This window comes from Mustela lutreola, chromosome 10 (assembly GCF_030435805.1).
Source record: "Mustela lutreola isolate mMusLut2 chromosome 10, mMusLut2.pri, whole genome shotgun sequence".
NCBI lineage: Eukaryota > Metazoa > Chordata > Mammalia > Carnivora > Mustelidae > Mustela > Mustela lutreola.
Genome location: NC_081299.1, coordinates 19,538,785 through 19,559,120, shown reverse-complemented (window position 1 = coordinate 19,559,120; position 20,336 = coordinate 19,538,785). Strand labels below are relative to the sequence as shown.

At 43.0% G+C, this 20,336-nt stretch overlaps 1 protein-coding gene across 3 annotated transcripts in view; it reads right to left on the bottom strand.

The window, feature by feature from the left end:
- The window catches only part of ARID1A (AT-rich interaction domain 1A), a 69,803-nt gene that overhangs the window by 42,890 nt on the left and 6,577 nt on the right, over positions 1–20,336 (bottom strand). For 2 of the 3 annotated variants that reach the window (XM_059138352.1, XM_059138353.1), the window contains exon 2: positions 852–1,064. The exons of the other annotated variant lie outside the window; for it this stretch is intronic. In XM_059138352.1, the coding sequence (XP_058994335.1) occupies positions 852–1,064 (213 nt within the window). The remainder of the gene's footprint in view (positions 1–851; positions 1,065–20,336) is intronic. 3 annotated transcript variants of the gene reach the window in all.

The window sequence follows — 20,336 nt, the reverse complement described above, 5'->3', positions numbered from 1 at the left end:
GCTCAATTCTAGGCACTGGGGGTATATCTGGTAAGAAGGCAAAACAAAAAAACAACCAACCCCGTAATACCCATCCATCTTTCCTCCATCTGCTCACCGGAAAAACAAAAACAACAAACAAGCCCCCCAAACAAACAAACAAACCCCAGAGTGACATTATTCTATTTTCTATATTTAAGGAGCTACTTTGCTTTAATGTCTTAGAAGTAAAGTTAGGTTTTATATTCTGTCCATCACCATTTTCAGTATGAGTATTACTCAAATATAAACGATAGGAAATGCTGTCAAAACAAAAAATGACAATAGATAATGGTGCAGATGGCCAGACAAAAGGAGACAAGGGAAACCTTAACATTTTTAACAGCACTGTTAGCATCGCTACCATTCAATCTTCCCTTTTTCTTCTATTCCCAGTCCCTCTTAATCTTTCCTTTTGAATGAGACAGCTATATGTCGAAGGCCTCTGGAAACACGAAGGGCCTTTTCCATTCCCAGGGCACATGGCATGAGATGATTTTCCTGATTACAGTGGACAGGTGCCCAGCCCCTGCCTTTTTTCCCCCACATCCTTTGGAGATCACTATTCAGTGGTTGGTACAAGCAGGCCAGCCAGGTCAAAGGACACAGATGACACAGGTAACCGCCTATGGCCAGCAAACAGCTTTTCTTTGAGCACACACGGGATGATGCCCACAACCTTGGCCTTGTAAGCAGCATACTGTAGACAACTGAGCCCACTGGCCTATGCTGCTGTTGAGAGGTTTAGATGCCAAAGACTCATTCTGAGTCTATAGCTCAAGACCAGATCATGGACAGCAACAAGGGTTAAGGTAATTGGAGTCACCATCTACCTGCTGTGCATAAGAGAGGCCGCCCATGGCACTCTGCGCCCGGCCCTGTATGGCCATTGGGTACCGCTGCGGGGTCTGGGACCCATATGGCTGCCCTGGGTACCCATGTCCTTGCTGCGGTCCTGATGAAGGTCCCTGTTGTTGCGAGTATGGGTTAGTCCCGCCATATGGCTGAGGTCTCATCTTGCCCATCTGATCCATTGGACTGGATGGCTACAAAATAAAAAGCATTTCATTAACCTGAAGCTTTGATAGCCTCTGGCCAATATGATCATAAACACAAGCGTACAGGTCTGTATGCCACATAGGAAAACAGTTATTGTGAAAAAGTAGTGGTACAGACCCAGTAATCCTCGGGCAAGTCATTTAACCTTCCTCATAACCTTGGTTTTATCCTATGTGAAATGAAAATACCACTATGAAAGCTATGCACTACTTTGTGACTGTGGCACTACTTGAGATCCAAGGAACAGGCCAGGTGTGAACCAGTGAATATATGCACCCTCTGGTGCAGAAAATCAGAACAAAGACCCTTCAGTTGCCAAGAGGACAGTGCTGCTATGCTCTGCCATCATCTTGTTCAACACTATCGAATCTAATGCTTCAATAATGTGGTTGGGGATTCAAATACTTAACTATCTAGATGCTTCCATTCTTTAAATGGTAGAATCTTTCTTCTTGCATGTCTGTAGCTTGTTTACACTATGGCACAAGCAATTACGCTTATGCTTTCTTCTCAATGGGTAACATGGCTAAGTTACAGCTGTTGACTCTGAATTTAGAGCCTTGGCCATCTCAACTGAAAAGTTCATCTCCTTTAATATTCAAAGGTTTGAATGTGTAAGGATAGAATTTTTATCTCCTTAAAGGACAAGATATACAGGTACACCAATAAGGAAGCTTAAAGTATACTTCACAAGTATTTGGCTACTAACAGTTAGGCTTTCTTTCAGCTCTATGTGGGACAATAGGTTCAATCAGCTCATTCACTTTCTGACATAACTCTATCCTGTTGGAGCTATATATAGGACAGAATCCAGCATGTTTTCCAGCCAGTGATGCCTACCTATACTGATGGGTGGGGTGTGTCGTTAAAGACCTTAAATAGATACACCAGAGTTGAAGAGTAGGCCTGGACTTGACAGAAAACTTGAAAACTGAAGCTTAAATTGGGAATGGGGAATAGATATATTAATACTCTGGGCCTGTATAACATTAGCTCTCAAATTAAGGATTCAGTGGTTCTCAAACTTTAGAATGCATCAAAATCACCTAGAGGGCTTTTTAAAACACAGAGTGGTGAGTCCCACCCCCAGAGTGTCTGACTCTACAGGTTCAGGGTCAGGCCTAAGCTATGCACTTGTAATAGATCCTCCTGATATTGATGCTGCTGGTTCAGGAGCCATACTTTAAGAACCACTGATCTAGATTATACCTGGGGTCCTTCCTCTTCTGCTTTTCTATAATTAGTGTTCTATAATTTAAGGTGGATAAGACCTTAAAAAACAACAAAAGCCCTCTAAGAAACGGGGAGGGAGGCACACTCAGATAACTGGTTCTCTGTACATATCTTTTTTGGGGGACAGAGTACTACCTAAGTGTTTTATAACAGAGGGGAAAGTCAAGCTGTTATACAGAAAATGGTAAGACAAAAAGCCACAGAAACTGTCCTCCTAAGCAAAATCTCAGCTAAAAAGGTAACAGTGAGGATGGAAGTACCCTTCAAGTTTCTAGACTACAGTGAACCACAGTAAAACCGTATACCAAATCACTACTACATGTCAATATTATTAAAGTGCTGTTTCCAACAATCATACCTACCAAATTTTTGCCCAAGTCCTACCTCTGTAATAAGAAGCCCCAATAAAATCTCAATCATTAATTTTGGAGCTATGGGGATTCTTTTGGCGCTGTTTAGGAAATTCAAATTTAACAACTGGACTAGTAAGTAATAAATAGCAGGGGGTCTTCTCCAGATACACCTAGCAATGAAGCCAAAACATCATGAGTCCCTCCTGCAAAGAGCTCAGGGGCTTACATGGCCACACGATGCCACACATAGTGACCAGATCCTCAGCTCACCCCCAACTGCAGCTGCTGTCCATGTGGCCCCCAGGTAAGGAGACTACACTTGCTCAACTGAAAGACCAGCGCACTCTAGGTATCTCTGTCAGATCAGGTCTCCCCACAACACAAGTGGGGCAGTTATTACCATGGTTACTGTGGAGCTTCTAGAGCAGTAGTTATCAACCAGGGCAACAGATCAGAATTTTCTGTGAGGCTGCACGAATGCTTGTGTCTCTCCCCAACTCCCTCCACTCCTTAGGATCCTTGGAGGACTCTAATGTACACTAATGTAAGTGAGATCTGGAGACACACTGTCCAATAAAATTTTCTCTGACATGTGACTTAGGTACTTGAAATATGGCTAGTATGACTGAGGAACTGAATTATTTTTTTTTTAAAGATTTTCTTACTCATTTGAGAGTGAGAGAGAGCCAGCTAGAGCACAAGTGGGAGGGGAGGGGGGATGCAGAGGGAGAGGGAGAAGCAGACCCCCCGCTGAGCAGGGAGCCCAATGTGGGCTCCACCCCAGCCCAGGATTAAGACCTGAGTCTAAGGCAGACATTTAATTGACTGAGCCATCCAGATGCCTGCAATTGAATTATTTTTATTTACTTTTATTTAAATTCAAATAACCACCTGTAGCTAGTGACTATCATACTGGACTGACAGTTCTAGAGCAGTGCTCACAAATCATTTTCCTCTTTCCCTGTTCACCAAGGGCTCCAAAATTCCTGTCTATATCCTGTACAGTATTGCACAGAAAGAACAAAGAATGTGTAAATCTATAGACTTGGGTTCAAATCCTAACTCTATCACTGTCTAATCTTGAGCATAAGTCCATCTAAACAGTGAAAAATTTTTCACCTAAAATGCACATAACTTGGAAGGCCTGAGTGGCTCAGCTGGTTAAGCATCCGACTCTTGGTTTCATCAGGTCATGATCTCAGGGTTGTGAGATCCAGCCCTGCCTTGGCCTCTCCCTCTCCCTCTCCCCCTGCCCCTCCCCCCAAATTAATCTCTCTCTCAATAAATAAATCAATCTTTAAAAAAATGTACATAACACACTACACACAGTACCATTTAAATGCCTAATAAATAGTAGCTATTATCAATAACGATGAACAGTGCTTCTGCCTGGATCTGAAGTCCACAGTGTGCTGTAGTTCTATACTCTTCAGACTCAACCCACACAGGGGCATGCCCAGCTCCACACAGTGGTATCCTGCCCTGCCCTCCTGTCCACAATGGCTTCCACTAGCAGAAACCCAACCCTTCAACATAAAGGCACTTCCCATTCTTCAGCACACTCTGATCTCTTATATATCTAAACTTCCTATAGTAAATTCAGAATCCTAAGATTTGGCACTTAGTTGTCTAGCTGACTGCATCCGTCAAGACTATATTCTAGGGGGGCACCTGGGTGGCTCAGTGGGTTAAGCCTCTGCCTTCAGCTCAGGTCATGATCTCAGGGCCCTGGGATCAAGCCCCACATCTGGGCTCTCTGCTCAGCAGGGAGCCTGCTCCCCTCCCTGCCCCCCCCCCAACCAGCCTCTCTGCCTGCTTGTGATCTGTGAAATAAATAAATAAAATCTTGGGGGGGGGGGAGCTGTTCTAGGAAGCCAGAGATCACCTTCAAAGTCCTCCCCCTCCACTCCCTGCTACAGAAAGCAGGTGCAGGGCTAGGGCCCAGTAACTTCAATGTGCCAGGCTACCCTACTGTAAGAAGTAGGTAGGGGATACTATGGGGAGGAAAGCCCAGATCAAACCATCTAGCCATAGGCCAAGGGCACACCCTAAACCAGGTTATGACTTTGAGGGAAGAGGAAAAAAAATGTGGATTAAACCGAAAGAAAAAAGAGGGCAGGGTAGAACAAACAGCCAGGGGAGAAGCAGCACTTTTGAGAAGAATCTTATGTGCCATGCTGTACCAGAGAGATCCTCAAACTGCAAAGGCATCCCCAAACACAGCTTAGAAACAAAAGGCTAAAAGCAAGTTATCTCTTTCTCCTATCTAGGAACCTGTACTCCCAGTGGAGGACAGTTACTTAGAGGGGCCTAGTTAATAAAGCTTTCAAGGATTCTTCCATCAACTTTAGGAAATCTTTGCAGACCAAAAATTAATGCAAATCAAAGAAATCCTTATTCTAAAAATAAAATTTAGACATTGCCCCTCCTGGACATCAGATTTCTGACCTCCTCCCCTCACCAAAGGTTTATAATCAACAGAATATGCAGCTTTGCAAATTAAAACATATTCAGTTCAAACAATCCGATAACTCTGGTCTCATGTCAAAGCTAAACATCCGCTTATATCTGAAGGGGAGGTAAGTAGAGACCTAACTCACACTTCTGACATTTCAAACCACTGTGAAAGATTTGCGATTTGCAGTTATAGATGAAATGCCATCTTACAATCTCTCATAATAGAGAAGGGGCCTTAAATCATCATTAATCAGCTTTATTGGAAAATAGCAATTTCAAGCCAGAAAAATCCCTACTACATGCAAGACAGAAAAGCCAGTATCAGCAGTCTGCAGGCATCAAGGAAGAGGCAGGGAATGGGGAAACACCAAACTCTGGCTGCAAAGAGCCAGAGATTCCACTCTGGGAATGATGGAGAGGAAATCCTTTCAATGGGAAACCACAGGAGTAGATTACTGTGATTATACTTCGAAAGCAAAGGCTCTGCCACAAAGACACATAAATGAGAAGAAAATGATGCCCCCTTGATCAGGGAAGTTGGGCCCCTTGCTATATATACTCTCCTGTATTCATAAAAAAATAAAAATAAAAAAGGGGGAAGAACCAGAAGAAAAAAAAATCCATCTCCATCCACCGCTTATCTCTTTCCAGATCACTGGCCATGTTACAAACCACCTGCCAAATAAAATGCATCAAAAGATGCAGTTGAGGGGCATCAAAGGCAAAGATGCCTAGTAGGCTGGACCCTCTGAATATAGTCAGAACAGCTTGTAGACTAACCATTCGCAGAGAGTCCCCCTAATCCAGGCAAAAGTAATTACATGCCCAACAGACCAGTGGGCTAATGGAATCCCTGACAACTTCTTATTGCACCAAGAAAAGCCATAACAACCCTCAGGGATGCTGAGATAGAAGAAACTGGACTTCAAAATTCTCCAACTCCTGACCATGACTGATTGTGAAGAGAGCAGGGAAGATCGCCCCCAAGGCCCCCTCCTTCAAACTTCCAAGCAGAAAGATACTATTCACCAAAATGTATCACACCATGTTCCTGTGGCACCAAAGAAAGATCAACTTAATTTTCTTGAAATAAAAGTCCAAAAGCTCCAGGCTTCAGTCTCAATCCAAAGATACAGAAAGGATGTGACCAGGCGGCAGGCAAACCTAAGGAGCCAGACTTGGTACCCAAAGATTGGCAAGAACAGGAGTAGAAAGGGATGGGCCAAGGCTGCGGAAAAGCTGTCCATCAGAATGCAGAAGTCTTGACTACCACTTGTTCTGTCATCCTAAATGCCAAATAGTTGGGGCCAGTATAAACTTCGTGCCATAACCTGGAATTTGGACATCTAAATATTATTCCTTACTCCTTGTGCTTTCAATTCATTCCTGGCCAGATTTGTTGTATGACTTTTAATAATAACAATAAAAAAAAGCATCCCTGGCTCTTTAACCGAAAGAACCCCCTAATTGATTCCCACAGTAATTAACCTGCATTTTACCTCAGAGAGCGGTAGTTAAGGAAGTCAGCACTGCTATTTATAACTCATCTCAAATTGAGGGCAGACTGCCTAAAATCTAACACATCCCAGCTGTACTCCTGTTTGAACTGGGGCCAAGGGAATTTTTTAAAGCAATCTTGGCACCGAATGAATGACACCAACAGTATGAGAGCGCGAGCGGTTGTGTTGTGGTGACGTAGCACTGGAGGTGGAATGGGAGGGGGCCAGTGTACTGTGATCCCTCCCGTGCATGCCTGCTGCTCGAGAGTCCCAGTACAGTAAGCTGGGAACCGCCCACTGAGAGCCAAACACAGGAAAAGGCTTTTCCTGTGGAACGCCTTGAAGTGAGAAACACATGGCTAATCTGCATAAACGCGAAGCCACACCGCCCCTGCCAGGAAGGTTAGTGCTCGTAATCTCTGGCCATGAAGCTGGCTGCCTGGGAGGACTTGGACTGGCGCCTGATAACCCAGAAAGAGCCGAGAGAACAGATGGGTAAGGACCCCGGCAGAAAACAGCCCCAGGTCACGTGACTCGCCACATGGCCCCGCCAGCACAAACTATTGTCTGGCTGCGGAGCTCCCATACAAAGGCACCCGGCCTCGGCTTCCTGTGATCACAGGGACAGGCGGCAGCTGTTGATCCAGTTCCCGTTCAGGACCCTCCCCTGTTGAGGGGCATTCCAGGCAGGGACAAATATAAAAGGTAAGGCCTCTCCCAATCAACGCTTTCAGCTTCCCCCAAGCTCCACGTGGCTCCACTGGGATCCCAGGATGGACAGAATAGACTCCCCTAAAAAGAATCACCCTTTATACCCTGGTACACAGCAGCTAACCAGAATAAATCATTCTCATTGTGCCCTCTTCCCCCGCCACACAGACATCTGTATCTAAAGCCGCCTCATTCTCTTCTTACTCTTCCAATATCTCATGGCTTTGAAAACTGGTCAAGGACCCCTACCCAAACTGAAGAGAAACTGCCCAGAAACCTGCTTGTTTAGTTCCATCCCCACACTCTGCCTCTTAAAATAAAGAGACTCCCTTCATTCTGTTTTGAATTTTAAACAGTCAGGTTTCCCTACTGTTTATGACCTAGGACAACAATAAGACATTCCTTAACCTCCTATCTGGTCTCACCAGAGACATTATTTAAGATTTTCTGAAGCTAAACTGATGATAGGAAAAGAAAAATACCTCTTCAGACATACCAACACTTGACCTAGGAAATTAAATCCACTAAGCCCAAGATTCTTATCCTTCTTAACCTAAGAATCATACCCCAAATTTTCTACAAGAGATGGAAAACATTCTAGTGCTAGTTCATCCAACTACTAAATGAACTGGTCATCTGCCTATGGTGAGACAAGTATTAACAACTACCTCTCCAAAGAGATTTTTTTTTTAAGATTTTATTTATTTATTTGACACAGAGTGACCCAGGTGCCCCTCTCCAAAGAGATTAAAAAACAAAAAACAAAACAAAACAAAAAAAACACTTTCAAAATTCTGTTAAGTGTCCAAATAGAATATAAATTCAGAAATCCAAACTCAGGACACCTGGATGGCTCAGTTGTTGAGCTTCTGTCTTCAGCTCAGGTCATGATCCTGGAGTCCTGGTATAGAACCCCACATTGGGCTCCCTGCTCAGTGGAGAGCCTGCTTCTCTCTCTCCCACTCCCCCTGCCTATGGTCCCTCTCTCCATCTTCGTCAAATAAATAAATAAAATCTTTAAAAAAAAAAAAGTGTTAAAAATCCAAACTCAAGAGTGCCTAGGTGGCTCAATCAGTTAAGTGTCTGCCTTCGGCTTGGGTCGTGACTCGAGCCCTGCATTGGGCTCCCGGGCTCCCTGCTCATCGGGGAGTCTGTTTCTCCCTCTCCCTCTGACCACTTGTGCTCTCTCTCAAATACATACATACATACATACATACATACATACAATCTTTAAAAAAACAACCCAAATTCAATGAAAAGTTCTGTCAACCCTACTCTGTTTACAGAAATAGTTCTAGGAGATTAGGGCACACTCCTTTCTGCAGACTAAGAACTCATTTCAAAGCCACCACCTGAAGCACCAGCCTGACCAAACATCTAGGAGGGGCTGCAACCAGACATCAGACTTGATCTTCCAATCCACACTCTGTCTCTAAAAGTGATAGAGAACAAGGGGCTTCTCTCCCTGGCTCAGAGATTTTAGGCTACTGTGCTCCCTCCTTCTAGGTCAGATGATCACAGAAAACTTATGAAGGGTAGAAAAGAGACCAAAGGGTAAGAGTCACTGAATCATCTAGCAAAACTCAAACAGATTATGAGAGCCAACCGTAATAACCACCTCACAGCTGTCCACCCAGAAGAGGCATGCCAGAAAAACCACAACCAGGTGGCTGTATTTTCTTTATTTCTTCTTTGGTTCCAGAAAGAGCCCTTCAAATAGTGCAGCAACAGCACCAAACTAATGAACAACAAACGATGAGTCCTTCTTAACCAGCACACTTTCATTAGCCACCTTTCACAAAGAAAATGCTCTTCTGAAAATAATGAGGAGCACTTTTTTCAAAGACCAAATTTAGCTAACCAATCTCTCCCATTTCTAACGAATTACAAAAGCCTCTGAGGAAACCACACAACTTCTTGAGAAGGAATTCCTCGTTAGGTCCTGCTTCAATCCCAGGTTTTAAAAACAGTTAAGTCCCCAAGAAGATGATTAAAACAGGAACTGAAATGCCATTTGATAAAATTAAACATCCCCTCCTTAACAACTTTTTAATCTCAAGAGTAAGGCAGCAGCACAACATGGTGAAAAGTACTAGACTGAGAAGACACTTGGGTTCCCATCCCAGTTCTCTGACCAGTTCCCTGGAGTGGGCTGGGGTTGGGGGGGGATGGGCAAAGCACTAGTCAGGTTGTACCTTAACATCCTCAGCAACACAATGGAATCCGGCCCTCCAGATTAGAACAGCAGCTCTGGGAGAGGGCCAGGAATCTCCTTAGGCAATTCTCCTGTCAAGTCTGGGAGCATTCGGGCTACAATGCCCTCTTTCCCAAACTCCTCCCATCTCTAGTACCAAGTGACTCTAGAGCTGAGATGCATGTTCAGTTTCCTTAGCCAAACAATGGTCTTAAGAGGGCAGTGCCTGGCCAATAGAGAAACCACCAGGAATGCATCTCAGACTCCCAGATTCCTAAATAAGCCACAGTCTCAGTCAAAACCAAGCTTTCCGAAATTCATATACTGAGTCCCTGCGTTGTCTTGTTCACCTAAACACGTATCACTAACATACTATATACTTATGCTGCTCACATTCTGTATTCCAGGGCAGTGAAGATGTGTGTGTAAAGCAACTTTCCTTCTTTAAAAGTAGGAAAGGAAAGGGGACTGTGGGGGCACCTGGGTGGCTCAGTGGGTTAAAGCCTCTGCCTTCAGCTCGGGTCATGATCCCAGGGTCCTGGGATCGAGCCCCACGTCGGGCTCTCTGCTTGGCAGGGAGGCTGCTTCCCCCTCCCTCTCTGCCTACTTGTGACCTCTCTCTCTCTGTCAAATAAATAAAAAAAAATCTTTAAAAAAAAAAAGGGGGACTGTGGAAGGGAAAGTGAAATTCTAGAGGCCTTGTTAATTCCTAACCTCCTTCATGCAGAGGAAATGCTTTGGCCCTGGGTGGCCAGTCCTACACAATGGTTAAGAGCTCTGCCCTTGCAAGGCCTTCAACATCTCTGTCCCTCAGTTTCTGCATCAAGAGAACAGAGACAATAGTAGTAGCACCCTCGGGGCTGAATGAATGACTTAATACATTAAAACAAGACCCTCTTCTTCAAATCAACTGGACATGCTGCAGCCTCACCAACCTCTCCACCAGAAATACACTTTCCTCCTTCCAGTATTAGTATAGCTCTCTTCCACATCAAACAACACTTTAACATGGCCTTCCCTGGTAAACCCATCCAGTATCTCAATCCTGCACAGCTCTTAGACCTGGTCCATGATTAACCGTTCTCCCAAGCATGTATCATTAGAATACTCTATGGTTTACTATTTATCTTGTTTAATGTCTATATCTTAGACTAAAATATATAAGCTAGTGGGTATATGTCTAGAGATACTAGAGGTATAAAGTGTGTTTCATTGACTGTTATATCCTCTAGCACCCAAAATGTTAGCTATTATCATCCTGCACAAGTCCCAGATTTCTAGAAACAAAGCTTAGCAACTAGAACACTTAAGGTCTCGTCCTATACACTCAAGACCAGAAACCCAAAGTGGTCAATTAGAGGTCAGCTAACAAATAAACTGAGGTTATGCTTTTTTAAAAAAGAGGGAAAAAAGCACAGGCTTTGATACTACATTGAGCAAGTCACTTCCCTTGCACCAGAATCATCTGTAAAACTGGGGGATTAAAAACTGTCTAACAAAGATATAAGACAGTTGAAATGATTAAATATGTGAAATGCTTGTTAAACATACAGGTTCGTAAACTACACATACAGACATTACTTCCCTTTACCCTCAATGAGCGAAAAAGCAGAATGGGCTGTAAGCAGTTTCAAACTACCTGCTTAAAAATCAAGAACAACACAAGTCAGACATCTAAAGGGTTGATCAGTCCAGTTTTCAAGCTCTATCTACTTTCAGTCTTTTCTCCCAAAGGAATCCCAAGGAATCTCCTCCCAAGAATCCTGACAGTAAAGCCCAATAGTTTTCAATCAGAACAATACTAATCCCCTGAGAAGTATTTGGAAATAAATGTATTAAAGTGCCTTTTTTGTTGTTTTTTTTTTGTTGTTGTTGTTATCACATCAACTCTGTGGTGCTACTGGCATTTATTACCTGGGGAGCAGGATGCCAAATGTCCTGCAATGCATCTCCACACAAAGAAGAGCCTCGAGGAGAAACAATGGACTCTAGCCCATTACAAGTCCAATCTTAGATGGAGAATTTCCTGTAACACTTGACCCTGGAGCAGTGAAGGGAAAGGGAATCAGAACTGACCAGTACCCATCCCAAGAGCCCAGCATTACAAAGCCACCCAGTAGCCAAGGTAATCATATATAAAATTTACTTTAAAAAATAGTCAGAAGATAATTTACTGAAGGTCGCACTTCTCCTCCAGCGCATTTATTACAACTTCATAATGGTTATTTGTAATTACTTACTTACATCTTCCCCCACTAGAAAGTACTCCACTGAAGTAGAAATTATGAATCCTATGTTCACAACACAGTAACTGATACATTGTAGCTCAGTAAGTATTTGTTGCATTACTGTAAGCAACCTGCAAATGGAAGGTGGGTACTCACAGGTTTTCCAAAAAAAAAAGTTCTGCCATAGACTTCTTACATTGGCAAGTAAGTCCATAACAGGATTGGGCAATTAAGTGAGCTAAAAAGTTATTATCCCCCCAAATTCCTGAAAAATGGGGAATAGGATCAAAGTCTAGGAAATCCTGATGGTATGCAAGAAAGACAGGTTGGGATGTCGCATCCCAGTACTGCGCTCGATAATTAAAAACAATGTAGAGACCTTGCTACCCACATTAGGTGGTCTGGGTTGACACCAGGAAAAGGTACTTCCTCCCACAAACCATTCTTTGGTGTTTCTATTAGGAAAAGGACCTTAGTGTGGATGGACCACAAGCCCTACGGAGTGGCACGGTTTTTAAGACAGTTTCTGCCCTGCTTACTTGTCTCTTATCATGAAGTGATACAGTACACGTAAGGAATAGAGAGTCAAGGGTCATGTAACTTTACAAACACAGCTTCACCCAGGAGGGCACATAGCAACTTTTCAATAAAGACAACACTTCTAAGTCATGCTTACTTCTTCTGACCTAGTTTCTGAAATACTCTTCCTTCTTCCATATTAAACTGCTTTGCAGATAACTGCTTAAAAACAAACAAAAAAGGGGACGCCTGGGTGGCTCAGTTGGTTAAGCAGCTGCCTTCGGCTCAGGTCATGATCCCAGCGTCCTGGGATCGAGTCCCACATCGGGCTCCTTGCTCCGCAGGGAGCCTGCTTCTCAGTCTGACTCTGCCTTCCACTCTGTCTGCCTGTGCTCGCTCTCGCTCGCTCTCTCTGACAAATAAATAAAATCTTTAAAAAAAAAAAAAAAAAAAAAAAAAAAAAAAAAAAAAAAAAAAGGCAAAGGCAAAAACTGCTCATAGTCGCAAAACTTTAAGGCCTCATTTGCTTTCTCTTTAAGAAGCTCTCATTTTCCCTCACTCCTTTTATTTTATCTGTAATTCCAAACTTGGACTGGTCTTGCATGGGTTATATAAAAAGATCCTAAATTTCTCTAAGTGCACAGTTCTACATCCTGCCAAAATTTCTCCTTCTGTACTAAAAAAGGTATCTGTGACACATCACTGAGCTGTAGGAACTTGATTTACATGCAGTCGGAGATTCCGTTTGTCATCAATCCAATCAAGTCCTGTAAAGACACTGTGAAGCAGCAATGCCACTGTGTTTAATTCCTAGGGCTGCCTTGGACCACTTTCCAAAAATGCCAGTCTTTCTCCTGGTCCCCCGAAATCTACTCTGAACTCTAACAGGCACAATCAAGTAAGTTAAAGAATGGCCCAGGGCACAGCCAACCTTATTAAGATTATAGATGCCTCTTAAATCCTCAGGCTTTTTTTAAGGTCAGCAATTCCCTGAATGAAAAGCCATACAGTCCTGTGAATTCTCCAGTTCTTTTCAAAGCTCCAAAAGCACATTGGTACCAACCTCCTCTACACCACTGTTGACACAAATGTGTACAGGAGACGCTGGCTGGCTCCGTCAGTTACACCAGAAATATGCCTGAGCCAGACCAAAGTTACTAGCTATCTTTTCTGAAGTTTAGTTGTCTCTCCTCTTTATTTGCTATCTCTGGCCAGTATAATCAAATTGAGATGGATACCTGGCAAGCTAAGTTATGCAAATCTAGCTAAAATTTATCTTTTCCTCACCCCCACCCCCAAGTCTGTTTTCGTTTTAGCTCACACACTCTTTGGAGATTGTCTTATTCAAGGCACACAGAGTTTCCTTTTGGTGAATACGTCTGGGTGGGTGAACCCAGCTATCTCAATCTCATTTTATTTTAACCCAAAATACCATAATGAGACCACATATTGGTCACTTGAGGTTTCATGTAGGGGTTTTAAAGAAGCCGATTCAAAGCTGCACTGGGAAAGCAGAGGATTCAAATCACAGACTAGAAAGAAAAACAAAAATGTTACAATCTGTCCTGTACCAACACAACCCCAAAAACAGATTGAGGAAGGCTAAGAAACAGTCTCCAGGCCAAAGGCAATAAAGTGGGAAAGAGAGTAGAAGAGGTAGAGATCATTTAGGAAAACTTCTGCTTGTTAGTTAATTAGACAAAGGCACTTCCTGCCTCTCCTTAGGGCAGGTACCTCCAACTGAGGCACACAGATAGCAGTTGATCTCAAAGTGGTGTAAATTGCATCTCCAATAAAGACACTTTACCAGCTCTAGTAAGGTAAAATTACTAGGCCTCCATGTGCTCTGCATTCTACCAACAGAGTTAGACATCAAAAGAGGGAACGGAAAAGGTAAAAAACAAAAACTAGAGAAAATCAGGCTAGAAGGCAGAGGGATGACAAAGGGAGATTATAACACACAAGCACACACAAAGAACATAGGACTCCCTACTAAAATTATTTGTCTGTACCCATAAATGTCAAATCACAGATCAAACTGTCAGTACACTGCCTCCTAGAAGCCTTGGCGTTCATGGCAGCCGGGTCACAGTGATCACAGCTTCACTCCTCAGACAGGAGGGAAAAGAGGCCTGGTACAAGGAAACTTGTTTTTAATGGGAACAATACAGAAACAGCATCAGGTTTTCAGAAAGTGCAGGTGTACTAAAACATTGGTTCTACACTATGTCTTTGCATTGTTACTGTTTATTCCTGGACCATTTCTCAAACTTCCACTTCTGTGCCAAGCACAATCATTATTTATCAAGTCATACAACTGGGGACAGGTCTTGGCTCAAAAGTTCGCTTCTCGGAGAGGTCTCAACCACTTCAAAGATGGGCAGCTTGTCAGGAGTTGACTTAGAGAAGCTAGGACTTTAAGACAAGGGTCACAAGGAAAGGAATTACAGCAAGACTCTAGCTAGCTACTGAAAGGCTAAGGTGTGAGAGAAGGAGGGAGGTCATTAAGGATGTCCTACTAAGAGACCAGCAGATCACCAAAGGCCCTGTTCTCAGATCAGTTGGCCATCACGAGCAGAAGGGACATCATGGCGTTTAATCAAAGCTCCCAAACTGGCCTCAGTGCCATTTTCAAGAATCACTTTCTTAGTCAATTTACTTGCCTGGTCATACCTGCTGACCACACAGTCACAATCCTAAAATGAACTTTTCCCCCTTCATCAAACAATCAGTACCACAGATTCAGATTATCCTCATTCTGCATGTCACCAAAGAGCTAAGAAAAAGAGAACTGGAAGGCAGGGAGTCCCTAAGACCTATAAGGAAACAGACCTGCTTGGTCACTGGAGTTTATCATTACTGCATAGCAGAAGATCCATCTCAAAAGTATTCCTTTCTTTTCCCCAACCCCACGCATTTACCTCTTCTCTATCCAGTAATTCTCTCACATCTTGGAAGGGCAGATACATGTGAAACATTAGCCTATGGTATAATCTGGAAGGAGTCCCTCCCGTAATTCAGATATACTCTGTAGCACAGCTAACCATAAATGCATAAACCCAGTAGTTTTAACTTGGGTATGCATCACAACGGCCTGGAGCGCTTGTTAAAACACCCTGCTAGAGTTCTGGATTCAGCAGGTCTGGATAAGTATTTGCATTCCTTTCTTTCTTTCTTTTAAGTAGGCTCCATACCCAGCATGGAGCCCAATGTGGGGCTTGAACTCATGACCCTGAGATCAAGACCCAAGCTGAAATCAAGAGCTGGACAGTTAACTGACTGAACTACCCAGGCGCCCCCTTACGTTTCTCAACAGGGTCCAGGTAATGCTGATGCTAATGGTTAGGGATCCCACAGAGAATCACTGGACTAATCTCTCAAACCAGAACAAAAGATGCGTAATAAAATCTGTTATTTTTTTTTAAGCATTAATATAACTTATACGTAGCTAAGAACTATGGGATAGCTTTTAATTCAGTAAAGACCAAGTGTCCTTAACCATTCCCTACTATCCCCCTCTCAAACGGGCCTCTACCAACCAGGAGTCATGTTCAAATTTTATTTTGATAATAGTATCTTCATATATCTTATTAATATTTATTGAAACCTACAAGGTAGATCTTTTTCCTCATTATATAGTTGAGGATACAGATTCAGAGAAGTTAAGTGACCTGCCTAAAGTCACACAGCATAAGGGAACTTTAAACCTTGGTTTTAGAGCTGACTCTGCTATGAAACTTTGTGTGAGGTACTCAATCTTCATGTGTTCACTTTCCCCGAGTGGAAATTAAGATCATAAACCTTGCCTTTCCTGCAAGTGCTCCAAGTCATAGAAAGTAAAATCAATCTGCAAATACTCTCATAAGGCAAGTTGCTCTTACTTAGATCACTTTGAGCCTCAATCCACCCCTACCCTCACTCCTCTCAAAGGTCCCTCCCAAAAAGAAAAGTGGCCTGATGACCAAATGCCACCAATTCTTTGCATTGGGAATCACATGGCCATTCATCAGAAACTTAAATAAAATTCTAGATGGACAGAAAAATCTAGGCATAATGTAAAACTGTAACTAAAGGCTTTTCAGTCTTTCATCCCATTTAAGAGTCCCAGGCTACTGCAAAAATAATGTCCCAATAAGCCTTAGTGCTTGAATAATTTATTTTGAAGAAGCAAATTTAGTATTTTAAAATGTTACGGTGCTCAAGAATCAGACAAACCTTGATTCATATCAGAACTCTACCTTTTACTAGCTTTTTGCCCTAGGGCAAATTTCTCATTTTTACTCTATTTCCTCATCTGTAAAGTGGGAGGAGTAACAATAGAACCCACCTCTCATGGTTTTGAAGATTAAATAAGTAAATTCATAGAAAGACCCAGCACAGAGATTGGCACATGGTAAGTACGCAAATGCATGGCTGTTAACAGTAACACTCACCCTCAGTATCCCATCATTTGAAAATTGGAATTTCAGTGAGATTCTCAGCCTATCCCTAGCCCAGGACAAAGTTATGGATCAACTACCTATAGAATTGCCTCCCAAATCTTTTATAGTAGAGCTATCTTTGGCAGCCAGATTCCCATCTACTACTTTTTACATCTACTACTGCTGGAGCAACCGAAGAACTCCATCACCTAAGGATCGGAACAGAGATAGCAATCCATACGCACCAGACCAGACACAGTAGCAAAGAGCAACTAATTCCCAGCATTTCTGCTTAGGTGACTTGTTCACTAAGGACAAGAGAAAGCCATAAGAAGGTCCACTCAGAAGGAGGGGGAAATCACTGTGCAAGAAGAGCCCAAACACGCATTTGTTTCCTCTAAGGGGAAGCACTCAGCACTATGTAGCCTTTAATCATCTACCATGTGGCTGAACTCACACTCTGCTTAAAGTCAAAGTATACCAGGCCTAAGTCAGTTGAGAGCAAACAGCTGGACCCAGATGCACTCATGCCCAACAAGCAAGTTGTGACCTCAAGGAAAACAGGAGGCAAAATAAAAAACACCACGCACAAAGCAAATGGGTTTTTAAATGACTGATATCACACCAGCCCCTCAACTCCCCTGCTGCCGTCATGCTGGTGCTAGATCTTGAGCAGGGAGTTCCTTTTAACAGAGATGTCTATAAACAAGCAAGCTGAAAGCTAACAAGTTTAAGAGGGAAAAAGCATACAAAAATCTTGGCTGCTGGTGATGAGCCACAAAAAATCATGAATGTGCCCGTGCCAAGGGAGGAGGAAGTCTAATATCTAACATTGCAGACTTGGGAACCCAGAAGCAACGAAGCCATAAGGAAGCCCAAATGCAAAAGAGGAAAAAAAGCACATGGCACATTTCCTCTTCATATGGGTGGCAATTTAAGCAGCACTCTGGGCCTGCAGAGCACATAGCCCCGGTGCCCAAAGCCCCTTAGTATTTCATATCAACATTAGCTTCCTGGAGGGTGACAAAAATCTGTCCTGGATTACTGGGTGATTTCTAATATGTACCATAACCAACACTAAGTCAACATTTTAGGGATCAAATTTCCTACTCTGCAGCGTGTTGGAATGCATTCTTGGCATTGGACCTCTTACTGCAGCACACCCTTGGAATATGCAGAAGCCATTGGGAAATAAAGACTCAACCTGTCCCAAGATCATCTTCTGGCATGCATACATGACTAGCAAAAACACATGAAAGTTCACTCAGATGTCCCTTAACATTTAATGAAAACTAATCCCATCCCATTTGAATGGGGGGGGGGGGGACAATTTCGTGAAGAATATTCAAGGTTGTTAAGTCAACATTCACCCTAACCTGGATTCCTCTAAAACCCAGACAGCCTAAGGAGTTCATCTTAGGCCCCTACTCCCCTGCTATCCATCGCAGATGAGCCACTGAGCCTTAATTCTGAGTGCCTGGAAACTCGCTTTGCAAAATGCCAGAATGGCAAGGCAAAACAAGTTGGGAAAGAGATTTCTAGACTAGAATCTGTACTCAGGACTCTATACTTTTGTATACTGCAACAGTGTAACCTAGCCTTCTCTTCCAGGTGAACGCAAGGTAGCGGCCTGGCACTGGACTCTCCAGGCATCTTCAGTGGTTAAGCATCCACTTACAACCCTTGAAAAGTACCAGAAGTCATGTGTGGTCCAACTGCACATGGACCAGCAGGTAGAGAGAAACAAGAATCACTGCCATTTCAGAGGCTCCCATAGGAATAAGCATGTGTTTGCAGCATTTATGAGCTTTTTGGCCATAGCCAACCTAATCAAGAACAATATTAAAGGCCATTTCTCTGAACAGATGGGCAAACTGCACATGTGCTGCCTTACCCACCCATCAACCCTCAATATAAGGTCTGATCCAAGCAACTCAGCTTCAGCACAGCTCCCAACTTTTTAGAAATAGCAGCAGCCTAAGTGTCTGGACAGGTACTTCATGGCTCTCATTTTAAGAAAAGTCGATTAGCTCTGCCAAAAAAAGAAAAAACCTAAGCTCTCCAACCAAAGTTGAACCACTGTCACTGCAGAGTTGTCCAGGGCACACAACTCTGAAGGTGACACAACCTTCGAAACCCAAAATTACTAAAAAAGAGCCCCTGAAACTGGCCAAGAACTTGGCAGGTTGTACTAAAGGCCCCACATAACCACAAGAACCACTAAGACCCTGGAGCCACTCTCTTTCACAGAATTTTATAGTGACAGTCCAAATTCTCAAAGTCACCAGAATGAAGCAACTACAGGTCTGGAGATGGTTGTGTAACATGGATCCTATAGAGCCTGTGGCACTCAGAGTAACATTATGAAAAAGCAATTTAGTATTTTAACTTTCCCCCTCTTGAACATTAAGTTTCACGATTCACTGCCTCCGAAAACCTGTCCCAGGTTAACCCTGCCCAACTCTGACTGCTCCTTATTCTTGAATTCTTTCAGCCCACACACTTAGTTTGGTCTATACCCATTTACAAAACCCTGCTTTGCAAGTTTTCCAGATGTGTGCACATAAGCATGCTTTGCCAAGAAAATGAAATTCCTCTGAAGCAGATACTGTCTTTTTAAGTCCCTTCCTAGTATCTAACTGGCGTGTTCACAAAGGGCTATTTCCTACTCCCATCTGAACCTCCAAATCCCGGAGCCAGAAATCATACTTTCGGCAACAAGTCTGATGATCTAATACCCTTATCACCATGACACTGAGAAAGGCCTGTGCAACCAATGTCCGTGTCAACCCAAATTTTTGTATTTTTTTTAGAACAAGCTGATAGCCTTTGGTAAGTCAGTGGAACCTAAAAATTATGGCCAGGGCCATAATGATATTCATATTCCCTACTACTATGCTAAGTCAAACAGGCACTTCCAGGACTCTGGTCTATAAAAACACTTCTTGTGAAGAAAACTGGTGTCAGAGTCAGTGGATTTTGTTTAAAAAGAGACTTTGAGGAGATAAATCTGGTCATCTCACAAGGCTACCAAAGCAGAATACTACAGGCACACAGCTAAAATACTTCTAAAATATTTCTTCCTCCACAAAAAGAATGTTTCACTGAAGGAACACAGAAATGTTTTTAATCCTAAAATGGCAATTTCAAAAACAAAGACTGAATCTACCCATATAACCCTTCAGGCAGTATTTAGAGAGTCCCCAAACATTTAGGCCTTGTACTAACCCAGGAACCTGGAAGCATTAATTTGAACATATATATGAAGAATGCACAGGAATCCAGTGAAAACTATACAAATAAACCCAGCCCATAAAGTGGGCTTCTAATCCTGAGAGCCACAGCAAAACAGATGCTGAGGACGACGCTGAAGCTGCAGTATCTTTTTCTCCCCTCTCCTTTCTGGTATTCCAAAAATGCAAACCCAACCCTAAAAACATCTCACCAAACTACAAAACCTTTCCCAAAGAACAAGGCTTTGAAACTCAGTGTCTCATAAACCAAGCTTTTGGAGCACTTACCTCACTATTGAAACTTAGTATCTTCTTTCCAAACTTCTGTTTATTTTCACTCTGAAACTGCAATCCATTTTGAACAGGGGCTCCATGTGCCCTGAACTTAGCCTGGAGCCAGGACCATGGAGG